Source organism: Manduca sexta, chromosome 19, assembly GCF_014839805.1.
Source record: "Manduca sexta isolate Smith_Timp_Sample1 chromosome 19, JHU_Msex_v1.0, whole genome shotgun sequence".
NCBI classification, from domain to species: domain Eukaryota; kingdom Metazoa; phylum Arthropoda; class Insecta; order Lepidoptera; family Sphingidae; genus Manduca; species Manduca sexta.
The window spans coordinates 4,825,911-4,845,695 of NC_051133.1; the positions used below are offsets into that span (position 1 = coordinate 4,825,911).

Consider the following 19,785-nt stretch of genomic DNA (forward strand, 5'->3'; position numbering starts at 1 on the left):
GTACATTAATAGTACCCGTATATGCATTAATAAATAACTGGTACATTATATTGCACGTTTAATATATGTAGGAAAATGTCAAGCATATATTTGTACCTCTTTTATTATCGTTAGGTGAAGCAACAGGTAAAAAAATATATAACCTCATGAATATTCATTTATTACCTACGTATACCTACACACCCATAAGTATTGTGACAATTTAGTACAAAGAAAGATACAAATGTATATTATAATTGACTCAATAAATAACACCAAATAACAAAAAAAAAATACAAGGAATAGAAATTGGAATGAGAGGACCATGGGCGCCGCCAAGATTAATTTTAGGGAGATGCATCTGCATCTACACACTATAGTAGGTACTACATAACATCATATTTTTTTTAAAATAAAAATCGCACGAGTATTTGTATATGCTAAACCATAATAAAACCTGTGGTCGATGATTTCTATTATCATGCAGTTATTTTTATTGTGATTTGTTCAGGACAGCCCACGTGCACCCGGTTGCACCCTGCTCCCGACGCCCATGGAGAGATTATATTATAATCTTTTGGTATACTCGGATGGACTCAGACCGAATTGGACGCCTTATACATAAAGATCCGGAACCTATTGACTGAACATGGTGTGCATCACCCGAGATCGTCAGTAATGAGATTGTATATCCCGCGGAGGTGCGGAGGCCTAGGCTTACTTAAGACACAACAATATTATAATAATTATTAGGGACTGCTCATCTTCTGACGTCAGAAACCAAAACCCCTAGTAGGTGGAGAGGTATTTAGGAATAGGTTGAAGTCGTTATTCTACATTACTCGTAAGTTTTCCCCTTCCTCCCTTTGGACTAAACGTTAAATCAGCTAATAAAAGCCATGTATAATTAGAAAACACTTGTGAAAACATTGCATCATCCAAACTCCAAACGTTTTCCATTTCAATACGATCACAATTCAAACAAAAGAATCGTCAAAACACGTTGTACAGTGAATATGTACAAATATCGGAGTTGTTTGTTCAACACGAACGATCCGAGATCGACATTCGTTGGAAACATACAGCATGGAATATTACGCGACACTAAAGACACAGTGACACATTGGACGTGATTATGTAAAAGTAACTAAAACATAGGACAGTTTGAATGTATTAGCATATTAATAAATAGCTATAATATAAAATTTCCGAGGGAACTAACTTGATAATTCACACAACATAGCTTAGCTGCTTAAGATTTTGGGTTAAATGAATACGCAATGGTGGTAGGTTTCTTATATGTGAGTGTCCGCGTTGGTAGGTATCACCGCAATGCCTATTTCTGCCGCCTAGCAGCAGTGTGTAGTCACTGTTGTGTTCCGGTTTGATGAACATTGTAGGAATGTACCTACTAGACATACTAAGACTTAAGTGGTGTTCAGTGGAATACCAAACAATACTTTGTAATTCAAGGTGTTGGATGGAGTTTCTACTGTTTATGGACGTTCGTATCGCTTACCACCAGGTAGGTGAACGGCAAGCTCGTCTCGTCATTAGAAAACACTAAAAAACGCGATTTGGAACACTCTATTTTAAATATATATATGCCACCATTCAAGCTTGTATATCACGTGACGTGATATCCTATTTAAGAATAGTGGTCATACAAGGGCGAAGACTATTTACTCGTCTAGAAAAGGCTCTCAAGTTGTAAATTGGTTACTTTCAGCATTATCACATCCCATTGACATACACAAAACATAACAATGGATAATTGCCGCGAACAAGGAAATTAGTCTCGGCATACGATAATTCAGCGAAGGTCGTAAATGTGTTATCGTTATCTAGATACAAACATCTGTGTTTATTTGACTGTAAAAATTGTATACAGAGGTGAAACGGTCACACTATTATTGAACACTACGAATGCATAGAAAATACTATTGCCTGCGGGCCGCGTGAAAAAATATTCCCGGAACAAAAAGCTTATAGCACTCAGGAGTGAAGTACCTTCCTGTTAGTGACAAAAACAAAATCGGTTTAGTATTTCTTAAAATTTGCGCGTTCAAACAAATTCTTCAACTTTATACATTAGTATAGATTAGATTAAATCTATGTAATAGGTAACAATTGACGCGCTGTATGTTGCGCAAAATGTAGCTGACAGAGTTAAGCAACATTTGCGAGCAGCATGTCATGTTTTAATAACCTTGACAGTAATGATAAACCTCGTATAATGATTCAAAATCTTCAGAATCATGAAGCGAGCATCATGTCATGTTTCAATAAAGTTGACAGTAATGATAACCGTCACGTAATGAGTCAAAATCTTCAGAATCATGAATGTATTCTAGTCCATTGAAAAGTTACATTTGGGGTTGCGTTTTTTAGAGGACGCAATTTTATTTTTTTGAAGTGTAGGGGGGGTCAGTCTAAAGCTAAAACCAAGTTTGTGGGATCGCCACCCTTGTCCCACGGCCGCCATCTTGAAAATAGGGGTTGAAATGGTTTTTACGATGTATCTCTTAAACTATTTATCTCAAAAAAAAAATATAAAAACATTTTTTGTTGCAAATTAAATTCTCTACAACTTTGGCCTAGTAATTTTTGTCGTAGAACTATAAATAAAAAAGTTATAAGCGAAAATGTCAAGAAATTCAATGTTAAGCAATGTCCATTGCAACGTCATCAGAACGTGTGTTTATAAGGTTCATAATACTTTTTTGTACTCTCATTAATACCCAAATACCCAAGGGACCATTAGGGAACAAAAGAACATCTGCCTGCTATTATTATTATTATTTCTAACCTCTCTTATTGTAAGAATAGCTGATAATATTGTGTTAAAGTTGTCGTAAGTAAGTTTTTTATTAGCATTTTGACTTTTAAAAGACTTTTAAAAGTCAAAATGCTAATAAAAAAAAGTAGTTTTCACTAAAGTTAAAATCGTGTCTAAAATCATTCGAAATCGTCTTCACAATTAAAAACAGAATAAAATACATCCGCACGTACAGAAATATGTAGCACAACTAAAAGATATAAGTTGAACGACAACTTCAACACAATATTATCAGCTATTCTTACAAAAGAGAGGTTAGAAATAATAATAATGATAGCAGGCAGATGTTCTTTTGTTCCCTAATGGTCCCTTGGGTATTTGGGTATTAATGAGAGTACAAAAAAGTATTATGAACCTTATAAACACACGTTCTGATGACGTTGCAATGGACATTGCTTAACATTGAATTTTTAACATTTTCGCTTATAACTTTTTTATTTATAGTTCTACGTCAAAAGTTACTAGACCAAAGTTGTAGAGAATTTAATTTGCAACAAAAAATGTTCATACATTTATTTTGTGAGATAAATAGTTTAAGAGATACATCGTAAAAACCATTTCAACCCCTATTTTCAAGATGGCGGCCGTGGGACAAGGGTGGCGACCCCACAAACTTGGTTTTAGCTTTAGACTGACCCCCCCTACACTTCAAAAAAATAAAATTGCGTCCTCTAAAAAACGCAAGGTAAGGCCTAAAAAATGTAACATTTCAATGGACTATTCATCATATCGCGAATGTATCGCCGGAAAAACTTCTTCAGAAATTCAGACTCGCCACTGTCTAATATTATCTGAACAGCGAATTGATATCAGGAGAACATAAATAATTCTAATAGCACCTTTATCACGATACAATCTTTATGTACGTCTGCCTCTCAAGTCAGATATTAACCTAATTTATACTCAAAACTAGAACATTAATATATTGACCAATTCGTTAACTATGTGCTTTTTTAAAATTGTTGTTGTTTTTATGTGTAGTTAAATAAATAGTTTTATTAGAACCGAAACACAAAACATATATACTTTTGTTTTGTGGCAGAGGATTAGTAAACGAAAAACCCATTTCTCAACAGGCTTTATTACATAAGTGCCTAAAAGAAAAATATTAGTATCAGTGACTGCAATCACTAGTCTAGAAACAAAACTGAAAACGTAACCATAACCATAAAGGAAAAAAAAATGATGTGGACTAGCACAAACCGTCACGGTCAATTACGGAAGACGCGGAACGAATCTCGCAATGAGATATTGTTTGGATACAGTGCACGTTACGCAACCTTGATCTCCGATCTGTTGTCAATTACTTATACTGTAGTGTCCATACACAATGCACGTTACAACGATCGATTTTGTTATAGAATACTAGAGTACGCGCGGCTACCCGAAACTATTTTATTTCCGTGCAGGGGATATTTAGTGATAGACCAATGTCTATGTGCCAAATTTCATCAAATTTCGGTCAGTTTTTTATGTTTTACGCTTTAACAAACATCTCCGTAAAGTAACATTATTTTAGTAGGGGATAGGGCAATATCACGTAACTAGCATAAGTAGGTATAAACCGCATATAAACAAGTTTAAGATTATCAATCAAAATTTAGTATTTTTTCTTACGTCTGGATGATGAGACCAGCATTCAGCTCGCCTGGTTGTAAGCGATATGACCGCTCATAAACCGTAGCAATACCATACAGAACTTTTAATTACAAAGAACAGCGTGGCACTCCACTGCGTTCGTCACCCTGAGGTATAAGATGGTCTCATAATGCCCAGTAATTATGCTGACTATAATGTCCTTCATGATGTGTGTGATACTATATCAATTGCTAATTAGGCGGTATTACATTATATTGACGATATCTAAGTATTTGTGATGTTACGCGATATAACTGACGGTAGTCTAAACCCACCAAACATCTTACTAAACAGTATTAATTTTCTGACCACAGGGAAGAGAAAGCGTAGAGGAAGTTAATACCGCGGATACATGAACAGGGTAATATATATAATACAGTTACAGGTTAAATGACCGCAACGCCTTATAGAAAATAGAAATTTTAGTAAAGGTTAATTTGATGTGACCACGTGCTGGAGAAGAATGTTGCGCATCTCCTGGATAGCCAAACGTACTAACGTGTCAATAGGAGCTAAGGATCTCAACTAGGCTTTCGACCATCTGCCTGAAACGAGTCCTTGAATATTTCCGCCATATTGCCCGAAGAGTGGTGACAATCTTGAGAAGATCGTTATTACCGGCAAAGTCCAGGGTAAAAGGTCTCGAGGGCGAAATCCGAGGCGCTGGTCCGACCAAGTCCGCTCCGTTCTCGACAGCAATATGTACGAAGCAATCCACGTTGCAGAAAACCAGCACCATTGGCGCAATATAGGAATAAAGTGATCCGTGTACGGAGTCACAACCCTCAGCATTGAGGACATCGACGCAAGGAGGAAGAGGAATTCGATGAAATACATATCAGTGACAAAGGGTCTTTATAAGCCGATTCCTGCTGGCTTTCCTTTACGTAGAATTTATGTAAAATCTCATTATCATTAGTACGATTTGCAGACTGCATTCATATTAGTAACTATGTTGTGTCCGATTCCCTTTCCGCAAATTTCACCCTTCTATGCTACTGAATACACTATTCCGAGAATAATACAGCTCAATGACTAAACTTGCTTTCAAAAGCGGCGTAACGCGTGGGCGAAATGCGGCACCGCCCACGCGACTCATAGCTTAAACATCATGAAACATTGATTCTACACATACAACACACGTTAGAAGACGGGAAACTAGAACGGGAATAAAAACAATTGGATGCCATAGTGAAATAAACCTATCATAGATGGAACAAAGTCTGCATTCACTAGGTAATTTCAATAAACGATCCTAATTTCAAGTCTTCAATCCGAATCCGAGTAGAACCAATATAAATAATTCATTTGTAAGCATGTCAAAAAAGAATCTGATTTATTTAAAATGGCGGCAGCCACATATTTTTAGGCACGCTGTCTCAAAAATTTTCAACTTCTATTATTTGTCTATGTCTGTAGCATTAGTAAAGAGGCTAATATAGTCAGTAATTTTCAGTAGAGTAAGTACTAATAAATTGTTAGTTGTTTTATTCTTAGTGCTAGTATTATATTGAAGCTAAATATCTAAGATTTCCTCCACAGTCTCCTTATATCGCGCCGTATGATGCTATGTTTCATAATCTTGACGTAGAAATAAACAAATGCAAACTTCAAATGGAACAAGCTCCATTATAGTTGCATACAACAATAAGAAACCTTATTCTTTGTACAATATCAAATGTTCAAATAAAGAAAAGTTGTCAAACTGTTACGTTTGGATTCCCAAAAGTTGTTTGAAGGAAAGACTTTATGCTACAATAGGACTAGGAACGAAATAAGGGTAAATATTGTACAGTCAGACACAAAAGTCGCTCCACAAATGCGAAATTTCAAAACTCTTTTAAACTTTTGTTTTGCGTATCAACAATCGTTTTGCCTTTACTACAATTAGTCAATTGAAATGTTACATTTTTTCGGCTTTACCTTGCGTTTTTTAGAGGACGCAATTTTATTTTTTTGAAGTGTAGGGGGGGTCAGTGTAAAGCTAAAACCAAGTTTGTGGGGTCGCCACCCTTGTCCCACGGCCGCTATCTTGGAAATAGGGGTTGAAATGGTTTTTACGATATAACTCTTAAACTATTTATATGACAAAAAAAAATTATAGACATTTTTTGTTGCAAATTAAATTCTCTACAACTTTGGTCCAGTAACTTTTTGTCGTAGAACTATAAATAAAAAAGTTATAAGCGAAAATGTGAAGAAATTATGATACATCGTAAAAACCATTTCACCCCTATTTTCAAGATGGCGGCCGTGGGACAAAGGTGGCGACCACACAAACTTGGTTTTAGCTTTACACTGACCCCCCCCCCTACACTTCAAAAGAATAAAATTGCGTGCTCTAAAAAACGCAACCCCAAATGTAACTTCTCAATGGACTAAATAAGTTTCAGATGGTTTACTTTATTTTACACAAATAAAAAATATAATAACGACTGACGAGAAATGATTACCCCTCGGCAATGAACACAATTATGTCGGCCTGTTGGAACCGGAGAGATATAGAAACGGTCGAGAAGCTTTATAAAGTTTTGAATTTGTTCAGCTTTGGCTGACTGTACATAATTTATGTATGCGATGGTGCCGAAAGAACTAAGTTTACATGCACTTACTTATTTAACGCAAGCAATGCAATGAAGTCCCTCTGAACTGTGAAGCTATACTTCAATTTCGGTTCAGGGGAAATCTTAGTACGGCGTAAGGAAATCTGTTCAGTAGTTTAAAATACTCAAAATAACAAACCAACTCACTATATAAACAAAACAAATATATTCATAAAACTTGCCTTCGTAGGCAATATCAATAATTATAGTTGAAAGGAGTTATGTTTCAAGTTTTAATCCACGTGGATTCAAGAATAGGCTCTATTCCAAGTATCTTGATAACAAATTATCATATTCATTAAACAGTAAATATAGAGCGAATATCCGCAACGTTAACCCATTAGCCGCTTTTAAATTGCTAATACCAGCCCACTTCTGTTGATCGCTTCATCAAAATAAACCAACGGCGCATTATAAATTCCTTTCGAAACTAAAAATATTTAGTAAACAACCAACAGTCTTGTCTCTGCTTTTGAATATTCACTGAGCTGTATCTAGACAATATACCAGTCTAATCTTGTATGGCGTACAAAACTAATTCCTGACAAATAGCACGTGTGCGAATTGAGCGAGCATGCAACTGATAAAATGCAGTGGTTTTAACATTTCGCGATCTATATTCGTCAAAGTTTGCATTCAAATGATTCAATATTTACTTTTTTATTAATAGCATATCTGGCTATCAGTGGCGTAGGGTGAAATTTTCCGAAACGGAACCTGACACAACATATAAATACTAATATACACTACGTATGTGTATAAATTTCGTCTGCAAATCTTTCGTATGATAATTAGATTTTACATGTTTTTTTTTTAAATTATGAAACGGAAGCTGACACGAATCGGGTTATATAGAGCCTACGCTACTGCTGGCATATTTAAACACACATCGAGCATTTATCCTCGAAGGGGCATACCTATGCGCAACCAGTGTCCACTTTTCGCCAAGTGTGTTCCGTCCCATGATGAGATAGAGGCCTATCGCCATATCAGGCACAAATTCCAGACTCCGGACTGATGAGCAGAAAAACTCAAATATCACTCTTCCCGACCCGGGATTCGCTCCCATTAAAATGATGTTAAAATATTAAATATATTATTGAATTCTAACCTTAATGCCTCGATCTGGTTTGTTAGTAACGAAGCCAGGTTAACCAGGGATTAGCCCGAGGCAAACATAGATTTGCATTGCTCTGTTCTTGTTGCATAATTTAATGTTATAAGTATATCCCGCTGTACGATACACATTGCTGTGGAAATGTATTATGGCTTTCAGGACGAGCTGTCCGAGTCTAATACCCTATGGATTTATGGGTGTTATTGATAAACAAAGATGATGTGCTTAGTTTATTAAAAACACATTCAAATGCATCATATTTAGTATATGCTCATAACACGTTTTAAAAGGTAAATCGCTTTATGATTACACCCGCTGAAGAGGATATGTAGGTATTGCTGTCCAATTTATTATGCTAGCGTGACGAGTAGACTGAAACCCGTGACCTTCCTTTGGCAAACCATAAGAGACGGGCTATTGCAACCGGAAGGACTGCATCTTGTCCCACTTATATATGTCTTGTTTTTACATAACAATATGTTACAGTCCTATTAGTTAAAGTTATTTTTTAAAACATGCTAAAACAATAAAAGAGAAAGCCAACAAAAGTAATTGCAATCCCAAATACAATAAAAATCCTATCTACAAAATGCCAATTTGGATCAAAAATCATAATTTAATCTATACTATTATATAAAGCTGAAGAGTTTGTTTGTTTGTTTGTTTGTTTGTTTGTTTGTTTGTTTGTTTGTTTGTTTGTTTGAACGCGCTAATCTCAGGAACTACCGGTCCAAACTGAAAAATTCTTTTTGCGTTGGATAGCCCTATGTTCGTGGAGTGCTATAGGCTATATATCATCACGCTATACCCGATAGGAGCGGAGCAGTAATGCTTATCTCAGGAACTACCGGTCCGAACTGAAAAATTCTTTTTGCGTTGGATAGCCCTTTGTTCGTGGAGTGCTATAGGCTATATATCATCACGCTATACCCAATAGGAGCGAAGCAGTAATGGCTAATCTCAGGAACTACCGGTCCAAACTGAAAAATTCTTTTTGCGTTGGATAGCCTTTTGTTCGTGGAGTGCTATAGGCTATATATCATCACGCTATACCCAATAGGAGCAGAGCAGTAATGGCTAATCTCAGGAACTACCGGTTCGAACTAAAAAATCATTTTGTATTGGATAGCCCTTTGTTCGTGAAGTGCTATAGGCTATATATCATCACGCTATACCCAATAGGAGCGGAGCAGTAATGGCTAATCTCAGGAACTACCGGTCCAAACTGAAAAATTATTTTTGCGTTGGATAGCCTTTTGTTCGTGGAGTGCTATAGGCTATATATCATCACGCTATACCCAATAGGAGCAGAGCAGTAATGGTTAATCTCAGGAACTACCGGTTCGAACTAAAAAATCATTTTGTATTGGATAGCCCTTTGTTCGTGAAGTGCTATAGGCTATATATCATCACGCTATACCCAATAGGAGCAGAGCAGTAATGGCTAATCTCAGGAACTACCGGTTCGAACTGAAAAAATATTTTTGTGTTGGATAGCCCTTTGTTCCTGGAGTGCTATAGGTTATATATCGTCACGCTATGACCAATAGGAGCGGAGCAGTAATGAAACATAATGCAAAAACGGGGACAATTTATTAGTTTTGAGAGCTTCTGTTGCGTGCGCTGCGTAAACGGTTAAAGTTATGCAACAATAATGTATGACGGGATTGTTCCTCTTAAATAGTTCTACAAAAATATATAATAAAACAAAGTCCCCCGCTGCATCGGTCTGCCCGAACGTGTTAAACTCAAAAACTACCCAACGTATTAGGATAAAATTTGGTATGGAGACAGTTTGAGACCCTGGGAAGAACATAGGCACCCGGGAAAATATATAGCGTGACTTTTATAACGGAAAACTTTAGCCCGAAAAACTTTATAACGCGGGCGGAGCCGCGGGCAAAAGCTATACTGTATATTTCTACCTTAAATAATCAGCGGAGGATTCATATTACCAACAAATGTTGTCAACAAGGCTACTATCGTGTAACATTCTAGATTGTTCCCGATGTAGTAGTTTTATTTATTGACCAAATGTCAATGGCTACGGAATACCACCATGCATACATAATAAAAAGCATTATTCAAATGCGGCGCTATTTTGTGAGACAACTCAAATTGTCTCGACTAAAACACATTTACACTTTGTTATATTGTTTTGAATATAAGAGAGTCGCGGTAACCGCCAAATATATACGTTGACAGGACGACAATGAATTATAGCCCGACCGGGAAAATATAAAACCTCGCCGTGCTATAGTTAAATATAAAACCAATTTCTTGTCCTGATATTTGTAACTTTAAAACGAACAAGCGAAGGGATGCATCCAAATCAAATTTTATTATTTCTGATCAGACTATAAATACATTTGACCTTTATTCGCATATACATAGATTTGACTGCATAGACGTGTACAGAAAGAAAGGGCCGGATGTACCGTGCCAACCCCAGAACTGCATGGCGCGCACACACAGGATGTTGAGATAGCCTACTACTATTTATTTAAAACAACGTTATCAAATTTGGGATTAAACGGAAGATATTTTTTTTAGCCTAGGACACAGACCCTCCTCCCTTCAAGGCTGACTGTACATAAAAATTTTCTTTTAACATCTTCAATGCGAACTGGATTCAACCATATCACTCGTTTATAGTGTGTAACCTTTATTGGAACCTTCCGCTGCGATTTCCTACTCGATATCCTAACCGCGGAGCGGCCGTGACGAAACTAGAGCGCGTAGCGGACGTACGTACATTCTAATGATATTTTTATTGAGTTCCTTTGTGACTAATTGAAAGTTCATAGACCTTTCGAATTGCTTATCTGTTTGCTACAGTTCAACAAGATTATTAATCAGGGCCTAAGTCTACCCGATCTATGACATTGGGGACACCGTGCCAAATTCTTATTTTCACTATAACTTAAAACCTGAAAATACAAAGCAAGCTTAGATTACGTACTTGCATTTTATTTGAACTTAATATAGTTCCATGAGTATACTGTATAGACTGTAAAGCTAATTACCAAAGCAAAAACATCTCTGTCGCAAGTGAGCAATAAGTGTTAAAATTCAATGATTTTCTTGTAATTCCCTTGTACCAAATTACAATAGACGTTGTTTCTTATTGAAACAGGGCCCTTATTCTGTATGGTAGTGTAAACGCGTAACGCGGCCGTGTCATGTTATCTTCGAGAAATGTGCGTGAAATGGTATTCTGTAAGCCAAATTTCTATAGTCCTAAAAATTATGTGTTGTGTTACGTGCTTGTTACGCACTGTTAAAGTAACGTGCGGGATAGAGAATGAGGCCCCAGAATTATTTAGTTCAAACGTTACGAAATCTGTTTATTCAATATGAATTATTCATTAATTTCTTTATGTCACTGTACAGTTAACTGTGGCTAGACGTTCAACGTTAAATAAAAAACAATCGTCATTTTTTACCAATTGATAAGAGGTGATAACATTTATATACCTACTGGCTGCAATTGAATAACAACTCATTATGGGTGGCCATAATGATGTAAATAATATTTCTAGAAGGCCATTATTGAAAAATATATTTACATCGAATTTTATATTAGGAGGAAGTTCAGTTTAATGTTCATCACGTGATAATTAGTTATTAGGAACACTCATGAAGACTCAGTTCCGAGTCTGCCAGATGTATTGCCGGTGTTTGAGAAGTGATGTAGGCCACTTATTAGGCCTCAAGCTTTTAGTTACCCTACTAAGCGAATCAGCAAAAGTCTTGCTCGACATCCTGGGTAAAGGCTAATACTGACTACCTTCCAACGGTCTTTTAACATCCTTTACACCAGGTTGCAAAGCGAACCTCAATGTAGCAAGAAACCTGCAGAAAGTGACTTCCGCAAGTGATGTGTACCATGTGAACAATAACAACAAGCCGACTTGCAAATTTTGATGCTTGCGGCTACTCGCATGTGTATAGATTTATTCAAACACTATCTTTTACCGCAGCTCCGCTCGAGTGAAGAACTTCTCATTTGTTAAAAATCCCGCTATGTACTTTTCGGAATAAAAATAGTCTATGTCCAGTTCCATGTTCATTATGGAATAAGTTAACTCCACACTCAACTTCAAGAGAATCTGTTCACAGGATTTTCCGTGAAAGACAGACAATGTTACTTTTGCATATATAAGTATGGATAGCCGTTAGTATAAGCGCACCTGGAAGTTCTTGCGCAATATATTTCTACGCCCCAACCGAGGCAATTCTTGTGCGCTCGGTCTCCACACCGAATGCACGCCCATGCACGGGGGGCATTTGTCGCGACCCTAGGCATACAGTTAAGTATGTATACCTCATGGTTGCCAATTCACATTGAGGTCTATAAGGGCTCGCGAACTGTTCTTAGCCTTCTCCCATCCTAAGAAGTTTCCTTATCTTCCCCCCACACTTCCTTCCCAGCTATCCCTTCCCAACTTTCCTCCAGGACCCTGCAGTAGGTAAGCCGGGGGATTCCAGTATCTCATTCGCGAGGTTATGTATATATAAAAAAGTATGTAAATGTATATATATATTGCTACTGGACACTAGTCTAATAGCATCGAATACTCACAGGATTGTACTGTAACGCTGTGACGTACGCCTGCACGGCCTGCTCCATGTCGCCGGCCGCGACGAGCGCCGCGGCCAGGTTGATGTAGCCATCGATGAAGTCCGGCTTCAGTCGCACCGCGTGGCGGTAGTTCTCGAGCGCCTCTTGCAGCTGTCCGCGCTCTTTGTACACGTTACCCAGGTTGCTATAGGGAAAAATTATAGATTTAATTATTATGAATATGGATTTTTTTTTTAATACAGGCTTAGGAACGTGTACTGCACAGACAAGAGATAAATGGTCAGTCAACATAATTACGGCTGTTTTAAGTTTCAACATAACTGAATATGCAATTTCGAAAATGGCAAATGTTTGAAAATGTTCAATGTTCAGGAAATGGAAAAATCTTATTTTTTCTAAAGTAGTGTAAAAAAATACATATATCGTTGGGTTACAATTTGGATACGATTGGTAATCAAAAATTAGAGAAGTTTTGTTGTTATTTATTACTATATATACATTTCTAGATATTATAAATTTATGAGATATGCCCTTTTCGAAACTGCATGTCTGAGGTACAATTGACTAATAAACCCAATTGTCACATTGCTAAGCAAAAATTGTCACATTGTTCTCAATTATATAAGCCTATTATGACAAAAGTCCATGTGTATCAATTTATGCATGTATAGATGACAAATTAGTAACAACATAATTAATCTCAAATTATATATTCGCTGTAACAATGTCTCATGTAATGTGTATACTAAAATAGAAGATCGACCAGGAAACACTTCAAGGTGACTGTCAATCAAACGCCTACTGCGCGATATTATTTTAAAACGATTATAACACCGTCGATCATAGGCAATTAACAACACGATTTTATATTTATTTTGCTGATGGCGTGATGTTTAATGTGTTTTATATAATATTCATAGAAAAAACCAGACCAATGTTAATGTCGCTGTTTTATAGTTATGTCCAAAACATACCAACAAATATTTATAACTAAAAACTTTATACAAAACTTTAAATATTAACTTGTGTTGCATACTAGTGAGACCTAATTTTTGGCCGTCTGCATCTGTTGCCAAAATATTTCGTCGAGGACAGCGTCTTAGTCTTAATTACAAAAATACATACCGGCTTGACGAAAATAAAGTCCAGTAAAGCCGGACATGAACTCAAAAATTCTACGCTGACTGCTTAATATTTTACTGTGCCGTCGGTACATTTAGTGTATTTGTCAAAATAGTCACGCCTTTTGGTCAAAGCAATATGGAATATGTGTACTTTATATACCTATAATGTTAATATTGGATTAACCAGTAACAAATATCTTAAATATGAAAAGATTGTGATCAGTTTTAGATCTAATACAAAGAAAGTGTGGTCAAAAGTTGCAACCCACAGTCACAACTCACAGTTCAAATAATCCTAGGTATTCCAACAATATATGCGGTATTCCTGCGGTAAATCCACCTTTCAATATGGCATTATATAATCCAAGATGAGCTGTACATACCGATTGATGACTGCAAACCACAGACTTAAAACACGTGCCAACACCATGATCATTACAAATTATGCAAGAAATTGATATTATTCTATTGCCTCATAACTGAAAGGCAACACGTTTTATGACGTCATTACAAGCCTCGTCATTGTCAACAGAACTTAGAACAATAACAACACGTATAATGGAATCCAGTTGCGTATTTTTACACCTTGTATCATCTTTTGTTAAAATTTTGCATATAATCGTGTAGAATATTATTGCTTGTCATTCAGTCATAACTACTAAAATGCAATTATTAAAACAAGAGTTTTAAAAATGCATGCTACATATACTTAATCACTAATTGCTTAGAGTAGGAATTACTCGTGTAAGATCTCAACGTGTAAAAGGTATGATCTAAATTGTAAATTTAAAATAGGAATTGTAACTAAAACAGCTATTGTCATATCAAAATGTTCAAGGTCTTAAACATGTTTATCACAAATTACTAAAGATTTATTTTGCTCGCCGAGTTCAAGGTTGAATTATGAAATTCAATGACACCACGACACTATCTCCATGCCCGAACTATTATAATCGTTATATAAATATATATTACCTAATATATAAACTTTATCAATTCCATAATGATTCAAATGACATGCTACAAGGCCACGTCAGATACTCCTACTTGCATAGACCGAAGCTCGCTATGTTCCCCTAATATTGCACTGAGGGTGCGGGCCTTGGAAACAAGTTTTTCTGTAAGAGGTCGCCCGACCCTAATCTTTGTATAAGCGAAGGGTGATTATGTCTGTATTTTCTGTATTTTACTGGTGATAGGATGTATGTTATATCCGCCCGGATGGCGATCACCGTCCACAAGGTGTTAAAACCCGCCATAGTGACCGACGTAAGTGTGTCACGTTGCGGAATCAGCCTATGCATATCCGGTTCTAACAGGCCGGCATAATTGTGTCGACTGTCGAGGGGTAATCATCTCTCGTCAGTCGACATTCTATTGGAATACACTCCACTTACCATCAGGTGCTGTGGAAGTCACTTTACCGTGGGCGTATAAAAAAATGTCACTCGTAAAAAAAAATTCCATACACACTTGCAACTAGCAACATATGATCAATTAAGTTATTCAAGATGATTCATAAACAAGCGCTTATCTAATCCGCCGCTTAGTTTAACAGTTATTGATATGAAACCATAAAGCTTTGTCCATGACTGAGTTTATCATTGTTTTTGCACAGACGTTTGTTAAACTGATGAATATGGATACATTAGAACAATTGTTAACGATGTAGAACAGTGAGCAGTATAAAAAAATAGTGGAAAAAGGTGGAGCAAGTCGTCATGCTTATGGAAGATCATGTTTGCAGTTACTACAGTCGACGAACTATGAAGAATGAACTAAAAAGAACTTTACTCTTGAGTCGATGTTGTATTCAGTCAATTTTGGTAAACAATACGTTTCATTTTTGTTATTGATTAGGTTCAGATAATGCATGCGTGTAGTACTAATATGCGAGTGCTATGTATCGCATTTCAGTGGGACATTGAAGAGTCATCTACAAATATAAGATTACAAGCTTTAGCCAGAGGCCCCACCTGCGTGATAAAAAAAAATCCGGGATAAGTGCTTATAGCACTCTGGAGTAATGTAGCTTCCGATTAGTGAAAAAAAATTCAAAATCTGTTTTGTTGTTCCTGAGATTAGCGCGTACAAACAAATAAGCAAGCCCTTCATCTTTCTATATTAGTATAGATGGAGTATAGATACAGAAGTCCTAACTATAAATTAGCCGCTCGAGAAGACCTCTGTCTATTGAATAAAATTCAAACACTGACCGATAGATAAACGCACACCCTTAATCGATGGCTCTAGAAGCAAAAAAAACTAAGGATTCCTTATATCGACAAATTTAACACCATGTATATGAAATACTGATTGATCTCCAATAGATATGGACACGTGGGAATGAGTAACCATACCGCGAGAATGATGGTCATTGTCCAATAACAAACTGATTCTCTACTATCAAGCATACTACACTTAAATTTGATAGGATTATGAGTCAATTGTTTGGACCTGAAATTCCTTACAGTTACAAAATAAAATTAATTTTGACTCACAAGCTCTCAATGAGAGCATTCTTAAATTAGACAATGCGATTTTCCCATTAGTTTGATTCCTGCCAGGTTCTACCAGTAATGTAAATGTTAGTTTTTGAGTGAAAAAAATGCAATCATTAAATAATCATTTTTAATTACGTATCAGTTGATCGCTAATGGTGCGCCGAATTTTATCTACAAACGAAACCATAAAATTGTAATCTCAAAATGTAAGCAGAGTTTTATGTATAAATATTTATTTTTCATTAAAATCATGTTGTATCTTATCAAAAGGTATCTGATGAATCCGCTATTCGACATTGAAACGATTTATAAACAAAAGTGAATAACATCACGTAAGGTAGGTTAGTAAAGGAAGTTTGCACTAGAACTATATTAAATTGAATTAAAAAAAATCAGGAATACGTAGAGGTTTTTAAGAACATATATAAACACGCCATAAGGTATTAGGATGGTAATAAAAACATAATTTTTTCGTATTACGGCAAAGGCGCTTCACTGCACCTGATGTTATGCAAAGATCAAAGAAGGCGCCGACCGACAAACGATACAAGCATCCCCACACGGTCATATACAATGTGAAAAAGATATAATTACTGCGGCGTTATTGATTTACAAAAGTTCAAGTAGAGTTTCATTAAAAATGAATCAACCAATCATAGTTTCTGCATCTATAGGTCAGTGCAAAAACGTCAATATATTTTTTTTAAATTAACGATGTGCGTCGTATATTATAACTACAATCGATAAAAAAAAAATGTTATATAATCATTTTATTACAAATCAATGACTTACATACTTCATTCTCCTAAACAATGCAAAATGCGCCTAGCTTGTAAACCAGGACTCATTTATCTACATTCGAGTTCCAAGTTGTGCAAAAATAAATTGTGTATTTCTAATTGAATTAAAGCAAAATAAAAAAAAATAAACCTCCTGTGATCGGACTTACACCAAGTGTGGCAAAAATTTTAAAGGATTGCCGTCTCATGATAGATATAATCTTCAGCAGGCAGTCTTAACTATATATAGCAAGGCTCTGAACTGGACAAAAAAAACGACCGCAATTTCATAATAAAATCCTCGGAAGGCATGAAGCGAGGCCCCTTATAAATCACGAAGCTCCGAAAGGAAGGCCCGTTCACCATTCCCCGCCACCGCCTCTCCACTCCTAAGCCCGCCACTAATCTCAGCAAAGCATAGGTTCATTAATTGTCTTACCTCTAATTGCAGGTGTGAATGTATAATAAATAAGTGTTTTAAATACTTCATTTTAATGTTTTAAATACTTCAAATATATATCATAAACAAGTGTCAGCCACTTGTTTATGATATACATTTGTGCTAATTGGAATCAGAATGAATAAGAAAACTTGTTTTTGTACTACTAGGTGATGTGGTAATACTAGTTAATTTGTTTTCGAGTGGAAATAACAATTTGAAAAGAATTTTGTTATAGTATTTTTATTATTATTGTTTTCTAGATGTCACGGTTATTGGTCACTAAGCATTTTTAATGAACCATAAGCAAGAAATATAATATATTTTTCACAGCACATGTATGCAAACTTTGCAACTAAAAATTACTATACAGATAATATTGTATTTAATAGTTGACCTATCATATTGTGGGATGAATAAAAGACTAGTGCTGTGTGATTGCACTAGTTACACCTCCACTCACTTCTTAAATTATGATGAATGGATAAAAAAGCATACCACACCGAGACCACATCTTATAATCTTATATCATAAGCCGATAAACAAAAAATTATGAATGAATATCCTCATCTCACCTGTAAGCCTCGGCCAGCAAAGGGTTTTGTTTGATAGCAAGAGTTGAGAAGTGTGCTGATTTATCCAGCCTTCTGCACTGGAAGTGTATGGAGGACAGGAGGAGCAGCACGCCAGTGTTGGTGCCGTCCTGCCTCCACAACTGCATGCAGTGCAACTCGGCGCTCTCGTAATCGCCAGCCTGGTACTCCCGATGGGCCAGTTCTAGAAGACCTGCACCAATATGATGATTTACAAAAATTGTTGAAAGGAATACTATAAACTAGACTGGTATGAGACTAAAGCATACATAGCAACCATTCTGCTCTTGATGGTAAGTGGAGTAGTCCAGATAGACTGATGAAAGATCATTATCCTTTACCAGTTGATGCAATAATGCCGGCCTGTTTGTAAGGTTTTAAGTGTAATCACTATTGTATTGGATGTTACAAACTTATAGGAAGCATTATTAAGTAAGGTTTTTGCAACAATGTTTTTCTTTATTTAAATATGGGGTACCAAAATTAACTTATAATTTTATTAGAATTACAAGAAATCTATAATGTTACTACACCATTATATCTATAGAATTATGTTTTTATAGGTTTACAAATACGAATTTGTATGATTCTAATTTTTCATTATCTAATATATAAAATTCTCGTGTCACAATGTTTGTCTCCGTACTCCTCCGAAACGGCTTTACCGATTTTAACCAAATTTTGCATGCATATTCAGTAGGTCTGAGAATCGGCTAACATCTATTTTTCATACCCCTAAGTGTTAAGGGTTGTCCACCCTTAACATTTTTTTTATAATTCTATACAAATTTTTATTTTTTTTATTATGTCGCATTAAAAAATACATTCAACCCTAAATTTATACCCTTCTATCACCAACCCCTATTTTTTGTAAAAAAAAATGTTGCCTGAACGTGTTAAACTCAAAAACTACCCAACGTATTAAGATGAAATTTGGTATGGAACAGTTTGAGACCCTGGGAAGAACATAGGCTCCCGGGAAACTACTACTTTTATAACGGAAAACTTTATAACGCGGGCGGAGCCGCGGGCAAAAGCTAGTCATTATATAAAATAAAGCTGTTTTATTTAATCCCATTTTTTACTATTATTGCAACAATTTGCAATATTAACATATAATAATAATACAATATATAATAACACAATTGTTAAAGGCAGAATAGCGCCATGTCGATAGCTGATGATTTATTATATTAAAATAATCCATAAAAAAATGTTTACAAAATATTTACTCTGAGAATAAACTAAAATAATTCTCAAATAATCGAATAGTAAATGAAGACATCCTTACACAATAAGTTTACCTTATCCTTTTTTTCATAAACATTAGTAATAATGGCATGGCATAGGAAAATACCATAAGTAAATTTTTCCTACAACATAACCTAAAATGTTTTAAAATGTAAAATTCGTTCAATCCATACATATGACAACTTTAAAATCATTCCATTTCAATATACGCTTCACCGCAACAATCTTGTAGAATTAAATAACACGGGTGTACCAAGTTTACATAGCGAAATATACCTAATACCAAATTTGGAAAAATCACAATTTTACAGGCTAAAATGTGGATTTATGTCTT

At 35.7% G+C, this 19,785-nt stretch overlaps 1 protein-coding gene across 1 annotated transcript in view; it reads right to left on the minus strand.

Annotated features, from left to right (window-relative positions):
- The window catches only part of LOC115441751 (UDP-N-acetylglucosamine--peptide N-acetylglucosaminyltransferase 110 kDa subunit), a 35,150-nt gene that overhangs the window by 14,963 nt on the left and 402 nt on the right, over positions 1-19,785 (minus strand). Inside the window, exons 2-3 of the mRNA XM_030166643.2 lie at positions 18,183-18,393; positions 12,762-12,945 (exon numbers count right to left, since the gene is read on the minus strand). Of these exons, the coding sequence (XP_030022503.1) occupies positions 12,762-12,945; positions 18,183-18,393 (395 nt within the window). The remainder of the gene's footprint in view (positions 1-12,761; positions 12,946-18,182; positions 18,394-19,785) is intronic.